This window comes from Drosophila teissieri, chromosome 4 (genome assembly GCF_016746235.2).
Source record: "Drosophila teissieri strain GT53w chromosome 4, Prin_Dtei_1.1, whole genome shotgun sequence".
Classification (NCBI taxonomy): Eukaryota; Metazoa; Arthropoda; class Insecta; order Diptera; family Drosophilidae; genus Drosophila; species Drosophila teissieri.
In genome coordinates this window covers 7,785-31,423 of record NC_053033.1, presented here as the reverse complement: position 1 = coordinate 31,423, position 23,639 = coordinate 7,785, and the positions used below count along the sequence as shown (strand labels likewise).

At 44.8% G+C, this 23,639-nt stretch overlaps 3 protein-coding genes and 2 pseudogenes across 3 annotated transcripts; all 5 read right to left on the bottom strand.

The window, feature by feature from the left end:
* Positions 1–6,201: 6,201 nt before the first annotated feature.
* On the bottom strand, positions 6,202–6,843 carry LOC122622885. The gene has a single exon (XM_043801527.1). The coding sequence runs from the start codon at positions 6,841–6,843 to the stop codon at positions 6,202–6,204; it is 642 nt and encodes a 213-aa protein (XP_043657462.1).
* A 36-nt stretch (positions 6,844–6,879) lies between these two features.
* Positions 6,880–8,828, bottom strand: LOC122622884. The gene is made up of 3 exons (XM_043801526.1): positions 8,699–8,828; positions 7,478–8,488; positions 6,880–7,385 (listed from the first exon to the last, which is right to left on the bottom strand). Exons 1-3 carry the CDS (start codon positions 8,826–8,828, stop codon positions 6,880–6,882), a joined length of 1,647 nt encoding a protein of 548 aa, XP_043657461.1.
* An 11-nt stretch (positions 8,829–8,839) lies between these two features.
* LOC122622883 lies at positions 8,840–11,012 on the bottom strand. Its single transcript, XM_043801525.1, has 2 exons — positions 10,911–11,012; positions 8,840–10,810 (listed from the first exon to the last, which is right to left on the bottom strand). Exons 1-2 carry the CDS (start codon positions 11,010–11,012, stop codon positions 8,840–8,842), a joined length of 2,073 nt encoding a protein of 690 aa, XP_043657460.1.
* A 7,144-nt stretch (positions 11,013–18,156) lies between these two features.
* Positions 18,157–19,045, bottom strand: LOC122622882 (annotated as a pseudogene).
* A 1,697-nt stretch (positions 19,046–20,742) lies between these two features.
* Positions 20,743–21,994, bottom strand: LOC122622935 (annotated as a pseudogene).
* Between the last annotated feature and the right edge of the window lie 1,645 nt (positions 21,995–23,639).

Genomic DNA, 23,639 nt, shown 5'->3' with positions numbered 1-23,639 from the left:
AAGACGATTTTTATGCAGTTATTTCGAACGATTATGAATTAGCAAAGTTTGGCATCGCCGCGCGTTTAACTAATGCAGAGCGAACAGCAGAACCCTATGTTAAAGGTGTAGGTGCGAGAGTATCAGAGAGGGAGAGAGCACGTGACAGAGAAGAGCTTAGATGCGTGGCTTTCAACAGCATCCTTACGGGGGAGCAGAGTCAGCTTATTTAATGCCCGCTTCGTCTATCCTGTTGCTGTATAATGCCTCGGTACGCTGATTGGGTTTCGGGTCCTGAATCAAACAAAGACCTCTCCAGCTGACCATATACTGGAAGAAGGCCACATTGGTGAAAGCAAGGCACGTGAGCTAGATGGCTGTACTAATCCTTTAGTGTGATTTTCCAAGAAAAGCTCTTCGACGAAGTTCCAGTAGCAGCTATGGAGTCCGTGAGATCTGTGCGACTGAAAGGCTTAGATGCCTGAACGGTTCTTCACTAATACGGCGGCAGTGGCTAGAAGCACAACATATCTACTGAAATCCTGTTCAAGAAGCGCAGACGAGGCCAGGTTTCCCAGATGAAGGAGAGTGTGGTGCTTAGATCCGCATGCACGGCAATTGCTGTAGATGCACTGCATCAGTTGAGTTCCTCTCTTAGGGCAATTTAAACAAAGAGTCAGTCTTTTTGCTTCTTGAAACCAATTAGCTGGGGTCAGATTTCTGGCAAAAAGGGCTGACCGACGCAAATCAGATGCTCTGTTGCTTCCCACCTGATTTTTTTTTTGTTCAATGCCTTTTTCAATGTCTGAATTTTGGTGACACAAATTGTTGTTCAACAACGATCTCAGCAGCAACATCTAATTAATAAATGTTAAAGCATTAAACAGCTTTGTATGATGTGCACTATATATTGTTTATGCACATAAACATAAGTGAAGACAAAAAATTAGGAGCTGCGGGCGGCTGCGAGACCCGACACAACTTAATCAGATGAAATCCCCATGCTGTGTTCTAATAACTTCTAAGATGATTATTGACCTCCCTTACTGTGCTATATGCACTATTTCCCTGCTCTTTAAACTAGGGCACTTCCAAAGAGATGGAAGAAGTCGATCATAGTAATGATACCAAAGGCAGAAAAGATTCTGTTTCTATATCGTACAGACCTATAAGCCTTTCGTCTTGCCTCTTTCCAAAATGGTTCGAATAAATTGAAGATAAGTTACCTTATTCCAGACCATCAGTTCGGATTTCAAGAGGAAACATAGAACCATTGAGCAAGTCAATCGAATAACATCAGAAATACGAACTGCTTTCGAAAAACGGGAATATTGCACGTCAATTTTCTTAGAGGTGTTTTAGACTTTTAAGAAAATCTGGCTAAATGGTTTATTGCACACACATTAAAACAGTGCTTCCCCAATACACCGACAAGGTTCAGCAATCGTATACCTATAACAGAGTCTTTGCAGTGCGATGATATATCTGATATATCCGGCAGCCCCGCTATAAGTGCTGGAGTGTCACCATGTAACAATCACACTCAATTAGCAAGACCGCCCCTCGATTACCTTAAACAACAACATACTCCCGAAAGCAAATTAACTTTCCTATCTTGTAGCGCACCTCGACCGAAGGCTCACCTGGCGCAAGCACATCAAATCATAAAAAACTTATCTTAAGTTAAAGGCAAGTAGCATTTATTTTTAATTCTCGATCATTTCTATGTCGCAACTCTTACTCTTACTCTATAATGCCGTACTAAAAACCAATCTGGACGTATGGCTCCCAAAGGCAAGGAAGTGCTGTTATATTGAAATCATTCAAAGGGCTCAATAGAAGATACTGAGAACACTCACGGGAGCACCTTGGTATATCCGTAACGAATATATCCAAAGAGACCTAAACATGTTATTCGTCAGAAAAGGAATAACTCAACAAAAAGCTAAGTACACTAGCAAATGATCTTCACATTCTAAAAACCTTGCAAGAAGTCTAACGCGGGTTTTTTTGACCTAACGATGATCGTTAGGTTCGAATTTTTCCAGAATACAGTTCAACTGTCAAGACAGTATACGAACGTGTTTTTGGTGTGCTCCGTAAAACTATAGATTTTTGGTGTTAAAAGAAGGTCGTTGCAAGTGAGAGCGAAGTGTCCTAAAACTAAAAATTGCACAGTAGAATCAATTCGAAAAGCTTATACTTTGACAAGTAACCTGCTAACCAACTGATTGCAGTTGGTTGCAACGGAGTGAAACAACAACAAACGCGAATCTTCTGAATCTTCTTGTAAATCTCAAACCAGCGAGCAACAACCCCGAGGTCTACAGAATACCGACCGTCACCATAGAGCCGCCACTGAGGTTCGGACATACCCAGCGCTATTGCTTCCTTGGATTTCTCTGTGTGAAATGTGGTGGTCTTACGAGCCCAGATGCACCAAGAAGAATGAGGAGAAAGCGTGCTGCTTACATTGCCAAGCTGATCACCCTGCGTCGTTTAGAGCCCACACACTGGCCTTCGGACCCTTCAAAGCGGACAGATCTGCTGGGCCTTGCCTTCCAAGGGCATAGGACACTTAAAGATAACGATAAGATAAAGATAAGAGATCAGATATACTCCAATCCTATCACAGCGCAATAAACTTGCTCATCAGAGCGTCCACAAAAGAACCCTGCCTAGATAACTCACTGGGAAACACACAGATGCCCCCAAGTTTACGTTCTGGATGCTTTCATCTGATTGTGCAAAATATCGATCCATAAAAGATGACAAGTCACCAGGTCCGGTGACGGTTGCATGTTGACGGTGACGGTCGATGCATCAGAACTAAAACTGTGGCCCCCAACTGTGTTCTCAGAGGCTGCCTTACATCTTCAACAGCTGCTTTCGGTTAGGGTACTTCGTTAAAGAGTAAAAGGGCGCTGAAGTATTTGTCCTCCTCAAGGCTGGAAAACGTGAAGCCAATCTAGCCTCCTAAAATGCGATTAGTTTGCTGACAATACTCTCCAAAATACTTGAATCTGTATTTTTTTTTGTAGAGTTGGCTCCCTGGATTCCGTTTTAAAATCAAGTCCCAACTTCCCAATTCTCACTTCGCCTTTCTCAAGTCGTACACGAAGGAAAGAGAATTCCAAGTGAGATGCGGATAATCAGCCAGCACGCATAGGCCCATAAGAGCCGAAGCTCTTCAAGGCAGCGTTCTTGGACCCATCCTGTACACACTTTATACAGCAAAACTTCCCATCACCTCTTCCGAAACCTCACAATAGCCACAGATGACAATGACCGTCTTCCTCTGCCACAGATCCCTAGTAAGCATCAGCCATCATCCAAAGACAACTGGCTGCTTTCGATCCATGGCTGAAACGATAGAACATCGTAGTCAACGCTAAGAAATCCTCCCACACAACCGTCACACTCTACGGGAAACCATCCCATCGATTAGCACACCTGTGGCTGACCCTGGACCGCAGGCTCACATGACTCTCTCACCCGACCTACGACTCAAGCAAATCCACTGGTTCATAGGGAGAAGGTCCAAACTGAGGAAAAAACTCAAACATCTTATCTACAAAGCCATCCTGAAGCCAATGTGGACCTATGGGATACATCTGTGGGGCACGGCAAGCATACTAATCCGCATCAGGATCCAGCGGTTCCTGAGAACAGTTTTCAACGCACATCCGTACCACGAAAACTTCAAAAACTTGGAATTCCAGGTCTGTCTCAGCGAATGCTACACAAAAATACTGGACAACCACCCCAACCACCTCGTCATCAACCTCCTAGACAATAGCCAATCCCTAAGACGCCTGAAAAAGAATCACACGCTTGGCCTCCCCCACCAATAGGCAACTAAGCTAATTCCGAACCATTTAATTATAAAACCATTTAATAATTGTCCACTTGGACAGATTTTAAATTAATAAATAAACGTCACAACAAAAAAAAAATTTCATAATTTCTGAGAAGATCCCACATATAAAACAAAGTTATATTAAAAACAAGAGAGAACGCTATAGTCGAGTTCCCCGACTATCTGATACTCGTTACTCAGCTAGTGGAAGTGCGAAGGAGAATCTTCAACACTGACAGTTTTTGTCGGTTTGAGGGCGTTAGAGTGGGCGTGGCAAAAAGTTTTGTGGCAAATCGATAGAAATTTACAAGTCTAATACAAAAATGAAAAAATATCAAAACATTTTTCAAAAGTGTGGGCGTGGCAGTTTTGGGCTGTTTGTGGGCGTTAGAGTGGGCGTGGCAAAAAGTTTTTTGGCTGTAGTAGCGACTCTGCTGGGGGTTGTTGCGGCTGAGAACTGGATTGTTCTGACTTGAATTGAAAACGCAGAGGCGAGGGTTGTGGTTTCTCCAAAAGATAGTCTTTATTCAATGGTTATATATGTGTATAAAAAAGGTTGCTCCAAAATCGTGTCTTCGTGTTCTTGTAGAAAGAAAAAGGTAAGTAAAAAAAAGAAAAGGTGTGGCCAGCGGTCCCTAATGGAAGAATACTCCCTTTTTCAAAAGAGAGTGCGTGGATTCCCTTCTCCATTTAAGGACGCGTGGAACTGGCACACGGGAGCTGGAGTAAACATTGGCAAATCGATAGAAATTTACAAGACTAATACAAAAATGAAAAATATCAAAACATTTTTCAAAAGTGTGGGCGTGGAAGTTTTATGCGGTTTGTGGGCGTTACAGTGGGCGTGACAACATGAATCAAAAAACTTGCGCTGCGTCTATGTCTCTGGAGTCCGTATGTTTAATCTCATCGGACGGACGGACAGACGGACATGGCCACATCGACTCGGCTACTGATCCTGATCAAGAATATATATACTTTATATGGTCGGAAACACTTCCTTCTGCCTGTTACATACTTTTCAACGAATCTAGTGTACCCTTTTAATCTACGAGTAACGGGTATAACAACAAATCTTGGAGGTCTGTAGACCGGTTTTTAGTGCTGGCCTTCAATAAAGATGTTGTCATCCTTTGAATAACGAGTGGTCACTGCACTAGTCAACTTCCTTAGCCCTTTCTACCCCAGCGTTGCTTCTTTTCAATTTCAGCTGTTTAACAATTAACTGAGGGCGTTGTCTTTGTTTTGGTCGGCTCATACCTAGCTATTACGGTACTTTTGTGTGTATTCTTGGAATGGAACCAAGAATTTGCACTTTTGCTAATCGTTTAGCAAAGTTATTTCAAACCGAATGGATGTGCGTAACGAAAAATTGTGTGGTGTAACTCGAAAGAGGTATTCAAATTTGTAGAATAATTTTATAAAATATAAGTTAAATAAGAAGTTGTTCATTAAATATTATAAAGCTAAATTTATTTTTAACTGTGCTCAAACACCCCAAAAAGGTTCAAACTATGATAAGCTGTACGAGATACGTCCTGTACTACAGATTGACAAAGAATAATTTGATAAACTACCCCAGGCAAGAACATCAAAGCGTTGACTAACAAATTACGTTGAAAGGTATATCTTCTCTTATATCATTAAAAATGTACACTTTAGCCTAATTTATTCCGTTTACGCGTTCTGGAAACTTTATGATAAGCTGTACAAGATACGTCCTCTACTACAGATTGTCAAAGAATAATTTGATAAACTACCCCAGGCAGAACATCAAAGCGTTGACAAATTACGTTGAAAGGTATATCTTCTCTCATATCATTAAAAATGTACTCTTTAGCCTAATTTATTCCGTTTACGCGTTCTGGAAACTCTGGGTTAGTTTACGACTTTACGCTATATGGTGGTGAAGGCACTTGTCTTGATTATGGATTGGGAATATCTCCCGATGTAGTGCTGTATTTGGAAAAAGGGGTGTGAGGAGATAAAACTCCGCACAATTGCTAATAAAGATTGCTTGAGGGCTGCCTGCCGTTGCCAGTTACGCAACGAAGTTACGAAGTCGAGGAGAAAGAGAGTTTGGAGAAACTGAACCTGTATAAAGAGTTTGGAGTAACAGAAACGGTAGAAAGAGAGTTTGGAGAACGGTTGGAAGGAGAGAAGGACACGGCACGAGCAGGACACCAAGACAACAGAATGCGTCGACGTGCTAGGGTAAGGAGAATAACGGTATCAGCTGGAATTTGGATCCGGAGACAAGAGTATCCCTCTTGTTAAAGGAGGCCTATATAAGCAGGCCGAACGCTGGAAGCAGGACAGTCAAGGAGAACGAGTATACAAGTGAACAACGTGAAGAAACGAAGTCAGCAAGGGAAGGAACTGAACAAGCGTCTGGTGGGACAGAGCAAGGGACAGGGGGTTGCGGCTAGCGAGGCGTACGCCTTGAGAGCCCAGCCCTTGTTCAACCTACTCTGAGAAATTGGTCTGGAGTTGAGGCATGCCTCTATCCGACACAGTAGAGTGGATAACTCTTCAAGGGTATACTTAAAGTTACCTGTCGTCTTGTAGAAGTGAGTCTTGAAACTCTTGACTCCTGCTTCCCACAGGCCTCCCATATGGGGGGCGCCTGGAGGGTTGAAATGCCAGGATAGGCTCTGGTGACTAAATGACGAGGTAACCTTTTCCTTAACCGCAGCGATAAAATCTTCTGTGAGGGCCTTCTCCGCGCCCACAGAAAGACTTTTGTCCGAGTAAAGATGGAGAGGGCACCCTCTTCTGGCCGCGAACCTTGAGAAGGCTCCGAGGAATTTCTCCGTGGTCAAGTCCGAAGTGGCTTCCAAATGGATGGCCTTCGTACTGAAGCACACGAAGACGCAGACATAGTCCTTCGTGATTCGACAGGCACGACCTGAATAGCTTTTGACATCAAACGGTCCCGCGAAGTCGAGTCCTGTGTGTGTAAAGGGTCGCGAATAGGTCGCTCTGGACTGAGGTAGTTTACCCATTAGCTGGGACTGCACCTTTTTCCGGTGAATGACACACTACTTGCAGGTCGTGGTCACACGTTTGATCAGGTTCCACAGCTTCGGCATCCAGTATCTCGTCCGGATGAGACGAACCATAAGCTGGTTTCTCCCGTGTATGGAGATACGGTGAGTAAATGTGACCAGAAGCTCTGCTAGTTTGGAATGGTACGCCAAAAGGATAGGATGACGTTCGTCGTAGGATAACGAGTCAGATGCAGTCAAACGACCGCATGACCTCATGATGCCGTCAGCATCCAGGAACGGATTAAGGTTGAGGATACAACTGGACGAGGGAAGCTGTCCTTTGGATTGCAGGATGTTGTATTCCTCTGGGTAGTCGGCCCGTTGAGTTTGCCTAATAAGCATGAGTTGTATATGGGCGAGTTCTTTACTGCTTAAGTCTGTAGAAGAAGGCGTAGGAATGCGTCTGCAGCGGTTGATGAACCGCTGCACAAAAGCCATGACTCGCAGCATGCGATTGAAGTTTGAAAAACGCTCTAGGAGATCCCATGCTGGACACGCTAAATGGCACCGGACGGATCGTCTTTCGAGTTCAAGGTCCGTCGCTTCGTGCGACGTGGGCCAGGAGACTTGCGGCTGAATCAGCCACTACTTGCCAGCTCTTCAGCCGTGACACAACGACTGGCTAGATCTGCTGGATTGTGCTCGGAACGCACATGTGACCATTGGCTGGCATCTGTATTTAGAGCAATCTTAGTCACTCGATTCGCTACGAAGGTGGTCCATTGACATGGTGGCTTGTTCAACCATGCCAACACAATGGTGGAATCAGTCCAGAAAAACGTCTCTATTCGACCAAACGGGATGTGAGGAAGAATTGCAGCCCACAGGTCAGAAAGAAGAACTGCACCACACAATTCTAAGCGCGGGAGTGAAACGGTTTTGACAGGTGCGACTTTAGTCTTTGACGTGAGCAGACTCGACGAAATGCCTCCGTCGTATTGGATGCGAACATAAATCGCTGCCCCATAGGCCTTCTGAGATGCATCACAGAAGCCGTGGATCTGAACTTGTGCTCCCGGTCGGAATTGTACCCAACGCTGGACGCGAACCTTGTGGAGGGAACTATGGCTGCGAAGGAAATCATGCCAGCGTTGCCGTAGCTCTGCAGGGAGAAACTCGTCCCATCCAATGCCGGCTAACCATATATCCTGCATTAGGATCTTGGCCTGGACTACAAATGGGGACAACCATCCAGCGGGATCGAACAGTTTTGCGATTTGCGATAGGACGTTGCGCTTGGAATAATTCGCATTGACAACAAGCTCAGTCGGGACAAAATAGAACTCATCCGCCTTGGCGTTCCACCGTATTCCCAACGTTTTCGTGGTGCTCACCTCTTCGATGTCGAGGAAGTCACCTGAGAGCAGGTGGTCTGAAGGAAGTGCCTTTAGGAGAGTTCGCTCATTTGCTGTACACTTGCGGAGAGGAAATCCTGCGGAGCTCAGAGTTGTCCTCAACTCCTGAATGGCTAAAGTAGCCTCGACCTTCGTGTGGGCTCCTGCAAGCACATCGTCCACATACATATAATCTGAAATTATTCGAGACGCCCGTGGATATAGGGCGTGGACATCCTCGGACAGCTGCCGCAACGTTCGTAAAGCTAGAAACGGGGCACAATTAACTCCAAACGTGACAGTCTGAAGCTCATAGTCTCTGATGCCCCACGATCATCTCGAAAGAGAATTCTCTGAAAAGCGGTGTGTGCAGGGTTTAGGAGAATCTGCCTATACATCTTGGTGATATCGGCATTAAAGACAAATTGGAATGTTCGCCACTTTAGGATCTGGAGGGTGAGATCGGACTGAAGTACTGGCCCTGGATGCAGGACTGGATGCGTTGAATACCACACGGACCTTTGTGGTAGTACTTTCGGGCTTGAAAACCGCGTGGTGGGGAAGATAAAAATTCACCGTGTCCGTATTCGGAGGCACAGGCTTCATGTGGCCAAGATCTATGTACTCTTGAGAATAGGATCCCTTTTCAGGCGAGTCTCATTCCTTAGGAATTGTGCGAGAGCGAATGATCTGGAATGCCCCAAGTTGATGTGCTCAGCATCCTTGAAGGGTAGGGAGAGAGACCTGATAGTCGTTCGAGCGAAGTTTTCTTCGCACAGGTTGTTCGACTCCTTTACCACTTTACATGGAAGATCCTCCACCTCCCAAAATTTTGTGAGAAGTGTCTCCATGGTAGGTTCCGATTCTATGGATATCTTTGTTGTGAAGGACGAAACCCTACTAGTGGCTGTAGAAACTGGGCCGGTTAAAATCCACCCGAAAATGGTCTCTTGCCCTAGCAGTGACCCACATAAGTTTGGCTTCAAGCCTGAGAGGAGGACAGACGGAAGAATATCCGCCCCTATTAGAAGGTCGATCTGGGAGGGCTGGAAAAAAAGTGGATCAGCCAACGGAATATTGGGAAGTCTTCCGAGAATGCTGCGATCGATCGAACTCGTCGGCAGATTCCCGGCCAGATTGGGCAACACCAACGCAGTCGTGTCTAGCTTGAGCATCGGCTTCGCCGCCGTGCCCATCTGGAAATGACACATCCTTTGTGAGACACCTGTGCTGGTTTGGTTCAGCCCCGTGATTCTAGTTCTCACGGCCTGACAAGGAAGCTTGATTCGTGTTGCAAGCTTCTCGGAGATGAAGGTGCCTTCTGAGCCTGAGTCTATCAAAGCCCGTGCGGGAAAGTTTTCTCCCTGGTGACAGACTTGGACAATGGCCGTTCCTAAAAGGATGCCCTGCCGATTGGAGGCGAAATGAACAGAAGTGTTCGCAATGGGCTGATCTGGATTATGAGCCTGCGCTGCGCTGGTGGAAGTAGCAGGACTTTCCTTATGAAGCAGCGTGTTGTGGCGGCCCTTGCACGTAAAACAATTGTGTCTACTTGTGCACTCTCGAAGATTGTGTCCTTTGGCGAAGCAATTAAGGCATAATCGCTTCTGCTTGATGTATGATACTCTTTGTGGTTGAGTCATCTGGAGGAAACGAGGACACTGCCGAACTGGATGTGACTCTCTGGAGCAGAGATCACAGGAGCGTACACGTGGGCCGACTTGCGTTTCAAAGGAGTTTACCCTTTTTGGCTGTGGGTTCCTGGGCTCCTTAGTATGTTGTGAGTTGGAAGTATGAAGTCGAACCTCTTCAATCGCTTCTAGCGTGCGATATCTCTCTTCGAGGAACGAATTCATCTCGTCCCAGGTAGGAATTTCGGACTTGTTGTTCAACGACTGCTCCCATAATAAGAGAGTGACTGTTGGCAACTTGGAAGAGCAGAAGAAAATCAGAATGCAATCCCAATATTCTGTGGAGACATTGGAGTGTTCCATGGCAAACAAACACCCTTGAATCGTGCTCTGAAGATCCTTCAAGGCCGTTCCTGATTCGGTGCTTATCTTCGGGAGATTGAACAGAACCTTCAACTGGCTATTTACTAAGAGTCGCTTGTTTTCAAAACGCTCTTGAAGTGCAGACCATGCGGATTGGAACCCAGAATTTGTAAGGGGGGACTTGCTAACAATAGCGTGAACTTCGCCGCTAGTTTTGGCGTTTAAGTGGAATAATTTTTCCACTGGAGTCAGCCTGGAATTATCGATGTAGATCGCTGTGAATAGGTCCCGGAAGGTGGGCCACCGCAGATAATCTCCAGTGAAGATTTCCGTGTCACATGGCGGAAGCCTGCAACCCTTCGAGAACATCTCAACGGACGGATTTGAACTCCCCTGAGAACTGGGGGCGGACAGACGGGCAATATGTTCGTTTAATTGGGAAGCACACCTCTCATAAACCAAGTAGCAATTCTCATATTTGCTCTGAAGCTGCCGAACGCTTTCGCCACTTCCTTCGTGAAGGGCTAGACGGGAGACTGCTTCGTATTCCCGCTCAACCTTGTCCCAGAGGGACTGGATTTCGTCTAGGCGGATCTTTAGTGTAAAAGCATTAGGCTCGGCTGAGGACGAGGATGCCGCACATCTGGCTTTCAAATTTGCTAAGCCGGTCGCTGGTGGCTATAAAATCAAGCACCGCAGCGTCTAAGGAGGTTCTAGTTTTTGATCTCAAATTCCCAGCGGGTCCGGCCCCTGCGTCCCTTGGGCTAGGATCCCGCTTCTGGCCTGCTTCAGACATCATTATAGTTGTTTGAGAATAAGCGCAAAATTAATACCAGAAAAAGGAATAGAGGACAACCGTGTAAACTGGTGACTTGATTCTTCCGAATAAATTGGCTGGAAAATGATGCTTGTAATTATTTTATTATTTATTGTTTATATACAAGGTTCAAGGATTTGCTGTGAGAATGGAATAGTAGACACGTGCTAATCTCTGTACTCAAGCCACTAAAACGATCCAAATACAGTTAACTAACGTCGAGATGCAAGTATCCGAAACGGTCGTTTGATCTGACGCAAAGTTTACTTTGCGGAAACCGTAAAACAAATATGCAGACCTGAGTACCGTCCGAAAAAAATCCAGAATGTAGAAGTACCGTCCACCAGAAATGCGGAATGGAGAAAAGCGGAATGGTACTGATGTGAACTGACGGAAAACCGAAACAATACGGTGATTTGAGTACCGTCCGTAAAAATTCAGAATGTAGTAGTACCGTCCACCAGAAATGCGGAATGTAGGAAATGCGGGATGGTACTGATGTGCACTGACGGAAAACCGAAACAATACGGTGATTTGAGTACCGTCCGAAAAAATTTAGAATGTAGCAGTACCGTCCACCAGAAATGCGAAATGTAGAAATGTAACGCAGTGTAAAGACACTGTTACTGTGGCCGAAGTAAATGTAGGAATATGTAAATGTGTATGAGTTGTATGTTTATGTATGTTTATGTTTATATGGACAATTGGGAACTATTAATTGCAAATCGATCAGTTGCAAAAAAAAATAAATTAATGTAGACAATCGATGACACTTGGAATTTTAGAAACCAAATGTCTAATGTATGTATGTATGTTTATGTATGTTTATATGTTAATATGGACAATTGGGAACTATTAATTGCAAATCGATCAGTTGCAAAAAAAAATAAATTAATGTAGACAATCGATGACACTTGAAATTTCGGAACCAAATGTCTAATGTATGTATGTTTGTAGGGTTATGCAAAAAAAAAACCGATCACTTGCAAAGAATAGAAGAATGTAGAAAATCGTTGACACTTGGAATTTTGGAACCAAATGTGTAATGTATGTATGTAGGTTTATGTAGGTTTATGCAAAAAAAAACGATCACTTGCCAAGAATAAAAGAATGTAGGAAATTGATGACACTTGGAATTTTGGAACCAAATGTAGAATTAGAACTATCACACATATGTACATACATGCAGGGAACGATGTAAAAACTTCTGCCGGCCAAAGGGAAAATTGAAAAAGCGATATGGCGGTCGGCAAAAGGCTTACAATTGGACAAAATGGCGTGCAGTACTTAGCTGTGGACTATCCCTCGAAGATCCGGCTGACGAAGGACCACAAAATGTAGTAGCGGCTCTGCTGGGGGTTGTTGCGGCTGAGAACTGGATTGTTCTGACTTGAATTGAAAACGCAGAGGCGAGGGTTGTGGTTTCTCCAAAAGATAGTCTTTATTCAATGGTTATATATGTGTATAAAAAAGGTTGCTCCAAAATCGTGTCTTCGTGTTCTTGTAGAAAGAAAAAGGTAAGTAAAAAAAAGAAAAGGTGTGGCCAGCGGTCCCTAATGGAAGAATACTCCCTTTTTCAAAAGAGAGTGCGTGGATTCCCTTCTCCATTTAAGGACGCGTGGAACTGGCACACGGGAGCTGGAGTAAACATTGGCAAATCGATAGAAATTTACAAGACTAATACAAAAATGAAAAATATCAAAACATTTTTCAAAAGTGTGGGCGTGGAAGTTTTATGCGGTTTGTGGGCGTTACAGTGGGCGTGACAACATGAATCAAAAAACTTGCGCTGCGTCTATGTCTCTGGAGTCCGTATGTTTAATCTCATCGGACGGACGGACAGACGGACATGGCCACATCGACTCGGCTACTGATCCTGATCAAGAATATATATACTTTATATGGTCGGAAACACTTCCTTCTGCCTGTTACATACTTTTCAACGAATCTAGTGTACCCTTTTAATCTACGAGTAACGGGTATAACAACAAATCTTGGAGGTCTGTAGACCGGTTTTTAGTGCTGGCCTTCAATAAAGATGTTGTCATCCTTTGAATAACGAGTGGTCACTGCACTAGTCAACTTCCTTAGCCCTTTCTACCCCAGCGTTGCTTCTTTTCAATTTCAGCTGTTTAACAATTAACTGAGGGCGTTGTCTTTGTTTTGGTCGGCTCATACCTAGCTATTACGGTACTTTTGTGTGTATTCTTGGAATGGAACCAAGAATTTGCACTTTTGCTAATCGTTTAGCAAAGTTATTTCAAACCGAATGGATGTGCGTAACGAAAAATTGTGTGGTGTAACTCGAAAGAGGTATTCAAATTTGTAGAATAATTTTATAAAATATAAGTTAAATAAGAAGTTGTTCATTAAATATTATAAAGCTAAATTTATTTTTAACTGTGCTCAAACACCCCAAAAAGGTTCAAACTATGATAAGCTGTACGAGATACGTCCTGTACTACAGATTGACAAAGAATAATTTGATAAACTACCCCAGGCAAGAACATCAAAGCGTTGACTAACAAATTACGTTGAAAGGTATATCTTCTCTTATATCATTAAAAATGTACACTTTAGCCTAATTTATTCCGTTTACGCGTTCTGGAAACTTTATGATAAGCTGTACAAGATACGTCCTCTACTACAGATTGTCAAAGAATAATTTGATAAACTACCCCAGGCAGAACATCAAAGCGTTGACAAATTACGTTGAAAGGTATATCTTCTCTCATATCATTAAAAATGTACTCTTTAGCCTAATTTATTCCGTTTACGCGTTCTGGAAACTCTGGGTTAGTTTACGACTTTACGCTATATGGTGGTGAAGGCACTTGTCTTGATTATGGATTGGGAATATCTCCCGATGTAGTGCTGTATTTGGAAAAAGGGGTGTGAGGAGATAAAACTCCGCACAATTGCTAATAAAGATTGCTTGAGGGCTGCCTGCCGTTGCCAGTTACGCAACGAAGTTACGAAGTCGAGGAGAAAGAGAGTTTGGAGAAACTGAACCTGTATAAAGAGTTTGGAGTAACAGAAACGGTAGAAAGAGAGTTTGGAGAACGGTTGGAAGGAGAGAAGGACACGGCACGAGCAGGACACCAAGACAACAGAATGCGTCGACGTGCTAGGGTAAGGAGAATAACGGTATCAGCTGGAATTTGGATCCGGAGACAAGAGTATCCCTCTTGTTAAAGGAGGCCTATATAAGCAGGCCGAACGCTGGAAGCAGGACAGTCAAGGAGAACGAGTATACAAGTGAACAACGTGAAGAAACGAAGTCAGCAAGGGAAGGAACTGAACAAGCGTCTGGTGGGACAGAGCAAGGGACAGGGGGTTGCGGCTAGCGAGGCGTACGCCTTGAGAGCCCAGCACTTGTTCAACCTACTCTGAGAATGGTGACGTTTCCCTAAGCCCACAGCCTTTCTTCTCGCCACCAACCACGTGCGGCCACGGCAGTACCAGGCGAGGGTCCAGTTCTACGACGGGAGAGCGGAGACGTTCGTTACATCTGGCGCCCAAAAACGTAATTATCCCAGCATATCGCTGTCCGGAAAAACAAAGGTCATGCGAAAGGCCCTGGCGGAGTACTACGCAGAGACGGAAAACGACCCAAAGCTCGCAGCAATCTGGACAGAATCGGAGGCAGCATATCCAGACAGACTAGGTCAAAGCATAATGCTGACAAGCCCTCGGGGCTTTGAGCATGGAGGAGATGCAGCGAGAAGGTCAATGGTGAGACACGAGCAGGGAGAGAAGGCCAAGTCCATTTAGGGAAGCATTTAAGGACTACATGGTCGAGATGCAGACCCTAATAAGACCCCTGGGGTACGGGAAAAAGAAAACGCTAGAGATCATCAAAGAGAACTGCACGCTAGAGGCCCTCATGATCCTGGCAGACAAGTACGAGGAGCTGCACACGGAATAGGAAGCCTTCGAGGAAGAGCATACATTCAGCCGCAACAAAGCCGCGGCCGCAACACACGTCACGTGTAGAAGGTGTGAGGACGCAGGCGATCTAGGTACACAGCCCCAGGAACAGTGAGCGCAATCTATCCGGTCCAGTGCAGGCGACAAAACACAACCCTATGAAGGCCGCCAGTCTCCACCCAGAAACACAATGGAACGATATCTGGGGGCAACTCGGGTCAGAACCCAACCCATGTTGTCGCAGGTGCGGTGGACATGACCATTGGGCAAGAGGCTGCCGAAACCAGAGGCTGCCGAAACCAGAGGCTGCAGTTCTGCTGGATGTGCGGAAGAGTAGGAATCCGAAGTACGGAATGCTGCCAGAGAACGGGAAATGGCCAGCGATCCCAACCGCAGAGAGGCGAGCCGGGGTCGCAAGGTGCCACCTCTCCAAACTATCTGGCAAGTTAATCGAGGAGGAGCAGCAGTTGTCCGCAGCGGTAGCGATCGGTGGGGCCACGTACAAGGCCACGGTCGACAACGGGGCGACAGCAAGCTTTATAAGCGAAGAGCTGGCGGACAAGCTGGCTGCCCGTGGAACAATTACAATGATACAACGGCAGGTTAGGTTGGCAGATGAAGGTGCGGCGAAATCAACGCAAAGCTCAAGATAGGAGTTGAGTTCGGCAACAGGCGACTCTACATACGCCCACTGATTCTACCAGGAATAGTGGATGCGTTGGTGCAGGGGTTGAATTTTCTCACTCAAGTTGGGGCCGAGAGGTGCGCCGGTCATGAAATCCGGATACCGGCCAGAGGCAGACACAATGGGTAGCTCGAGGAGATGTTGTCGGTCGCAGTAGTCCAAAAGGACGGCGAAAAGGATGACATGGATAAATTCCATTTTACTCTATGACCGAAACATCAGTATAGCCGAGCACACGATAACCATGAAGGATGATAAACCGATTAAGCAGAGATACTACCAAAAGAATCCAAAGATTCAAGGGGAGATAAATGCAAAGGTGTACGAACTTCTGGAAATTTGACTGATAGAAAATTCAAGGAGCCTGTACAGCTCGCCCATAGTCATGGTAAAGAAGAAAACGGGAAAATAGATACTATGCGTGGACTTCAGGCAGATAAACGCGAAATCCATAAAGGATGCCTACCCGATGCTACGGATAAATTACATCCTCGACCAACTAAGGGAGGGGCGCTTCATAAGCAGTCTGGACCTCAAGGATGGGAATTGGCAAATACCGTTGGCAGAATCAAGCCGGGGCTTCACGGGAAAGGGGCTGTTCCAATGGAGAGTGATGCCATTTGGATTACTCTCCGCGTCGGCCCCATTTCAACGGGCACTGGATCAGGTGATTGGACCGGAAATGTCGCCACATGCCTTTAAGTATCAATATGACATCATCGTGATTGGCCGCACCCTAGAGGAACACAAAAGAAAGTGTACCGCCACAGGAAATACGCGAATTTAAGAATAAACCCAGAAAAAGCCAATTCTTTAAGCAGGAACTAGGCACGGGCCCAGAGTAGCATCCATAGCCCAGCTGGAGCCACCGTCATCGGTCCGCGACCTGAGACAATACCTTGGAGCCGCTTCTTGGTATCGACGTTTCGCGCCTGACTTCGCACGCATCTTGGCGTGTCCCGAATTTGGAAAAATGTTCATCCTGCAAACGGACGACTACGGGATTGGCGCGATCCTCACACAGGATACGAAAGATGGGAAAAGGTTATTTCATACTCCAGCTTGACCCTGAACGGAGCCGAGAAGAACTACTTAACAACAGAGAAGGAGTGCTTGGCAATTGTGTGGGCAATTCGGAAGCTAAACCCGTACCTGGAGCGCTATTACTTTTAGGTAGTGACGGATCATATGGCACTGAAGAGGTTGAACAACATAGAAAGCCCGTCGGGAAGGATTGCCAGATGGGCGTTAGAGCTACAGTAATATGACTTCGAGGTTGCACACAGGAAAGGCCAACTGAACGTTTTAGCAAATGCGTTATCAAGGCAGCCACTGCTAGAATCGGTGCCAACAGAACCAAAAATGCTGCGAAGAACGCAGGACACAGAGGCCAAGGCAGAGTGCAGCTTGTGACGCGGACCGCGCACAAGGAATAAATAATAAACAATAAAATAATAAAAGGAATAAATAATAAAACATAATACATCATACATAATAACCAGCCCTAGTTCGAATTCAAACAAGGCGCGCGCGCGCGCCCAAACGAGCCACGGGCCACACTAAATCGGGTAAATCGATAGCACAAGAAAAATCGATAGACCCAGCCAATCCCTATATAAAGCGGGCGGCTGGCTTCTGGGAACTCAGTCAGCGTTCGGCAGCGATCGGATGGAAGTCATCAACCAACAGCAAACAGCCAGCTCTACAGCAGAATCTCCCAGTGGTAAATATAATAAACCAGGATAGTAAGTGTTCATTCTTATTGCCTCTGCTGACTTAAGGGTCCAACAACGATTCTCTCTGCTGACTTAAGGGTCCGACAACAATTCTTTCTGCTGACTTAAGGGTCCAACAACAATTCTCTCTGCTGACTTAAGGGTCCAAAAACCATTATCTCTGGGTCCAACAACAATTCTCTCTGCTGACCTAAGGGTCCAACAACAATTCTCTCTGCTGACTTAAGGGTCCAACAACAATTCTCTCTGCTGATTTAAGGGTCCAAAAACAATTCTCCCTGCTGACTTAAGGGTCCAACAACAATTCTCTCTACTGACTTAAGGGTCCAACAACAATTCTCTCTGCTGACTTAAGCGTCCAACAACATCTCTTCCTGCTGACTTAAGGGTCCAACAACAATTCTTTCTGCCGACTTAAGGGTCCAACAACAATTCTCTCTGCTGACTTAAGGGTCCAACAACAATTCTCTCTACTGACTTAAGGGTCCAACAACAATTCTCTCTGCTGACTTAAGCGTCCAACAACATCTCTTTCTGCTGACTTAAGGGTCCACCAACAATTCTTTCTGCTGACTTAAGGGTCCAAAAACAATTCTCTCTGCTGACTAAAGGGTCCAACAACAATTCTCTCTGCTGACCTAAGGGTCCAACAACAATTCTCTCTGCTGACTTAAGGGTCCAACAACAATTCTCTCTGCTGACTTAAGGGTCCGATAAAAACAACAACCGTACCTTCCCCATTGCTGACTTAAGGGTCCGTTACCTAACTCTCCTACCCCCCCGTAGTCGCTGACTTCAGGGTCCCCCCAGCGTTTCTACGTATTCCCAGGCATTGCATTTTAACCGCATCTTCTGGCACAGTTCCAAACGATTCGTGAATAATGACGCTGTTCATTCATTCATTTGGGTTGCATTCGTCTTTTACCTCAGGCTCCAATTCTTCGTCTACGTCCCCGGGTCCTACCATGTTACGTAGAAGAACCACCTTGCTTGGTGATTTCATAATCTCCGTGATGCTGGACCCGGTCTCGCCACTCTCATCCGCCGTGAATGCCACCTGGGTTGGAGGCATGGCCTTGTGACCGGGACTTGGCCCTATTTGGGAGCCAACCGCAGGTGGCGACAATGCCATAGGTGGCAGAAAAACGTGTTTTTCGTGTGTGATCCGTCCACCGCGCTTGGAGGTTTTCTCCACTTGAATAGCTATGACCCTGCTCCGATTTTCCGAGGCCCTGACCATCCTTAAACCCATATTTAGCCATAATTTTGGCGGCTACCGAACTGGCAGAATACAGTATTGAATTTCTTGGAGGGACGGAGGGGGAGCAATTGTTGCACCTCCCTGTTTAGATACAAAGCTCGCAGATGGCAAGTATACGTCATCATCGCTGGCCAAACCCGGTAAACTTCAGAATAGGGGCTGAGACTTCGTCTCTGTGAACTTCTCGACGACCGACGTGTCCACGTTTCCGATCTAATTCTTTCTCTTCGCGATCAGTTCCGGCCGCTCTTCCACAAACGAAACCTCGGTTTTTGTCACTGCCATTAGTTTTCTCCTTGAGTTTTTCATATTCATTTGACCATTGCGGGTCGTATTTATCAGTAGCGTCCCAATCGCCCTTGTTAACGCTTTTCGGTATGGGCGGAATGGCTTTGCCAGTTATTTAAGTCTAGTTATACCCGTTACTCGTAAAGTAAAAGGGTATACTAGATTCGTTGAAAAGTATGTAACAGGGAGAAGGAAGCGTCTCCGACCATATAAAGTATATATATTCTTGATCAGGATCAATAGCCGAGTCGATCTGGCCATCTGCCCCTCTGTCAACCGTAGTCATTGGAGCCACCGTCATCGGTCCGCGACCTGAGACAATACCTTGGAGCCGCTTCTTGGTATCGACGTTTCGCGCCTGACTTCGCACGCATCTTGGCGTGTCCCGAATTTGGAAAAATGTTCATCCTGCAAACGGACGACTACGGGATTGGCGCGAAGGTTATTTCATACTCCAGCTTGACCCTGAACGGAGCCGAGAAGAACCACTTAACAACAGAGAAGGAGTGCTTGGCAATTGTGTGGGCAATTCGGAAGCTAAACCCGTACCTGGAGCGCTATTACTTTTAGGTAGTGACGGATCATATGGCACTGAAGAGGTTGAACAACATAGAAAGCCCGTCGGGAAGGATTGCCAGATGGGCGTTAGAGCTACAGTAATATGACTTCGAGGTTGCACACAGGAAAGGCCAACTGAACGTTTTAGCAAATGCGTTATCAAGGCAGCCACTGCTAGAATCGGTGCCAACAGAACCAAAAATGCTGCGAAGAACGCAGGACACAGAGGCCAAGGCAGAGTGCAGCTTGTGACGCGGACCGCGCACAAGGAATAAATAATAAACAATAAAATAATAAAAGGAATAAATAATAAAACATAATACATCATACATAATAACCAGCCCTAGTTCGAATTCAAACAAGGCGCGCGCGCGCGCCCAAACGAGCCACGGGCCACACTAAATCGGGTAAATCGATAGCACAAGAAAAATCGATAGACCCAGCCAATCCCTATATAAAGCGGGCGGCTGGCTTCTGGGAACTCAGTCAGCGTTCGGCAGCGATCGGATGGAAGTCATCAACCAACAGCAAACAGCCAACTCTACAGCAGAATCTCCCAGTGGTAAATATAATAAACCAGGATAGTAAGTGTTCATTCTTATTGCCTCTGCTGACTTAAGGGTCCAACAACGATTCTCTCTGCTGACTTAAGGGTCCGACAACAATTCTTTCTGCTGACTTAAGGGTCCAACAACAATTCTCTCTGCTGACTTAAGGGTCCAAAAACCATTATCTCTGGGTCCAACAACAATTCTCTCTGCTGACCTAAGGGTCCAACAACAATTCTCTCTGCTGACTTAAGGGTCCAACAACAATTCTCTCTGCTGATTTAAGGGTCCAAAAACAATTCTCCCTGCTGACTTAAGGGTCCAACAACAATTCTCTCTACTGACTTAAGGGTCCAACAACAATTCTCTCTGCTGACTTAAGCGTCCAACAACATCTCTTTCTGCTGACTTAAGGGTCCAACAACAATTCTTTCTGCTGACTTAAGGGTCCAAAAACAATTCTCTCTGCTGACTAAAGGGTCCAACAACAATTCTCTCTGCTGACCTAAGGGTCCAACAACAATTCTCTCTACTGACTTAAGGGTCCAACAACAATTCTCTCTGCTGACCTAAGGGTCCAACAACAATTCTCTCTGCTGACTTAAGGGTCCAACAACAATTCTCTCTGCTGACTTAAGGGTCCGATAAAAACAACAACCGTACCTTCCCCATTGCTGACTTAAGGGTCCGTTACCTAACTCTCCTACCCCCCCGTAGTCGCTGACTTCAGGGTCCCCCCAGCGTTTCTACGTATTCCCAGGCATTGCATTTTAACCGCATCTTCTGGCACAGTTCCAAACGATTCGTGAATAATGACGCTGTTCATTCATTCATTTGGGTTGCATTCGTCTTTTACCTCAGGCTCCAATTCTTCGTCTACGTCCCCGGGTCCTACCATGTTACGTAGAAGAACCACCTTGCTTGGTGATTTCATAATCTCCGTGATGCTGGACCCGGTCTCGCCACTCTCATCCGCCGTGAATGCCACCTGGGTTGGAGGCATGGCCTTGTGACCGGGACTTGGCCCTATTTGGGAGCCAACCGCAGGTGGCGACAATGCCATAGGTGGCAGAAAAACGTGTTTTTCGTGTGTGATCCGTCCACCGCGCTTGGAGGTTTTCTCCACTTGAATAGCTATGACCCTGCTCCGATTTTCCGAGGCCCTGACCATCCTTAAACCCATATTTAGCCATAATTTTGGCGGCTACCGAACTGGCAGAATACAGTATTGAATTTCTTGGAGGGACGGAGGGGGAGCAATTGTTGCACCTCCCTGTTTAGATACAAAGCTCGCAGATGGCAAGTATACGTCATCATCGCTGGCCAAACCCGGTAAACTTCAGAATAGGGGCTGAGACTTCGTCTCTGTGAACTTCTCGACGACCGACGTGTCCACGTTTCCGATCTAATTCTTTCTCTTCGCGATCAGTTCCGGCCGCTCTTCCACAAACGAAACCTCGGTTTTTGTCACTGCCATTAGTTTTCTCCTTGAGTTTTTCATATTCATTTGGCCATTGCGGGTCGTATTTATCAGTAGCGTCCCAATCGCCCTTGTTAACGCTTTTCGGTATGGGCGGAATGGCTTTGCCAGTTATTTAAGTCTAGTTATACCCGTTACTCGTAAAGTAAAAGGGTATACTAGATTCGTTGAAAAGTATGTAACAGGGAGAAGGAAGCGTCTCCGACCATATAAAGTATATATATTCTTGATCAGGATCAATAGCCGAGTCGATCTGGCCATCTGCCCCTCTGTCAACCGTAGTCATTGGAGCTGAAGATGTAACTTCTGGCTCTGCGGGGCGTTTGGCCCTTAGATTCACCACTGGAGTCATGAGTTGTATAGAGTGTATTTATAAAAATAAGATTTGTATCAAAAAATGCTATTACTCACTGGTTTTTTGACAGCCATTTTTACTGCCAGCTGGGTTTGCAACATTTTTATGCCCGAAGATCATCCATCAATCTGGCTTGATCGCGCCCTCGTATCAATGACATCATACAGATCCATTTACTAAAATATCAACAAGGCTAGCTCTATAAATCGATGTTTACGAGCATCATCAACGTTTATTAATTTATGTTCAAGCCCGATAACTTTTATGACTATCAATAGTTCCACCTAATATCCGAACCCCTCACAGAGCCATATCACAACAAGAAAAAGAGTTTGTCTTTTCCGGTAAGAACACAAAATCTACCATAGAAAAACACAAAAAAAACTGATACTGTTAAAACTGAAACTGATAAACTTAAATATATTTTTTTAAAACAAAAACATTCATTTTTGGTTGATACCTAAGTAAATTGCATGGGTATTTTATCATTTTACCTTTATTTACAAAAAAAAAGGAACTTGAAAGAAGAAAACAAATTTTCTAAAATTTCATATAACTAATAAAAGACAGAAAGGCACCACCCATTTTATTTTAAGAAAATTTGGGCTCGAGGTGGTCGGTTGTTTAGTCGAATCAGTCGTTAATTTTTCGATGTTTTTGAGTAGCAATGAATTGTGGAACTGTGGTAAGTACGTAAAGGAAATAAATACTGCCATATTGCTTAAGAATTTACTTTTGTACCTTACAAGATTGCACTTACAGCGAATGGAGTATTGCAGTAGACAATTTAATTTTTTTCGATTTATTCAGTTGAAGAGGGTTGGTTTATTACATATAAATATAAAGGTCCGCGCACGAATTGTTAGAAAATTGTGTTATTATTATTATTAACTTTATTTTGGATTTTAAATTCCTATGGATCCTATCGAATTCCTATCGAAGAAGGAAAAACATTTTGTAATCAAAGTAACAAATTGGAATTGCGCTGGTTCTTAGGCCTTAGACTGTATTGGCTGTACTTAATTATAATCTCTTAATCTAAGTAATAATATATTTTTATTTACAGGGTTCTCCCTTTTTTTTAACATTTTGTGTTAATAAACATTTTAGTTATATATTTATTTATTTAACAAATTAAATGTAGTATACAATACAAAACCTCGTGAATTTAATGATTGCTTACTGGCCCTTCGATTCGATACTTTTGGGTTTTTACTTTTTATAATCAATTTACCGATTTTGTAAATATTTTTGTTTATGGGGTTCCTAAACAATCTGTTGTGTGATGTGTATATGGTATAAATAATCTAATACTCTGTAATAAGCTGCAGGTGTCCAGCAGATGATCCACTGTCATATTGTTCCAGCATAGCTTGCAGTATTTAATGATTTGAGGATTGTGTGTGCGCGATGCGAAGGCGGAGAAATGTCTCTTTTGCCTGTGGGTCAATTTTTGCAATTAGGGTTTAATGTTTGGTATCTGTGGTAGCATCAAGGTATATCTGGATTCGGTTTGGTATTTTTTTGGCAAAGATGAGGGATGGCTCAGAATTTTCCTAATTTCCTGAGATTTTGCTGAAGTCAGTTGCGTATAATGAAAATAGCGGAGAGCCTGTCTGTGGTATCATCAAGGTATATGCGGACTCGGTTTTGTATACTTTTGGCATTAAACTGTGTGGAGAGGATGAATGAGATAAGAATTTGCCTAACTTCCTGTATTTGCTGTGATACCAGTTGCGTAGGGCGGAAAAAGTTGAGAGTCTGT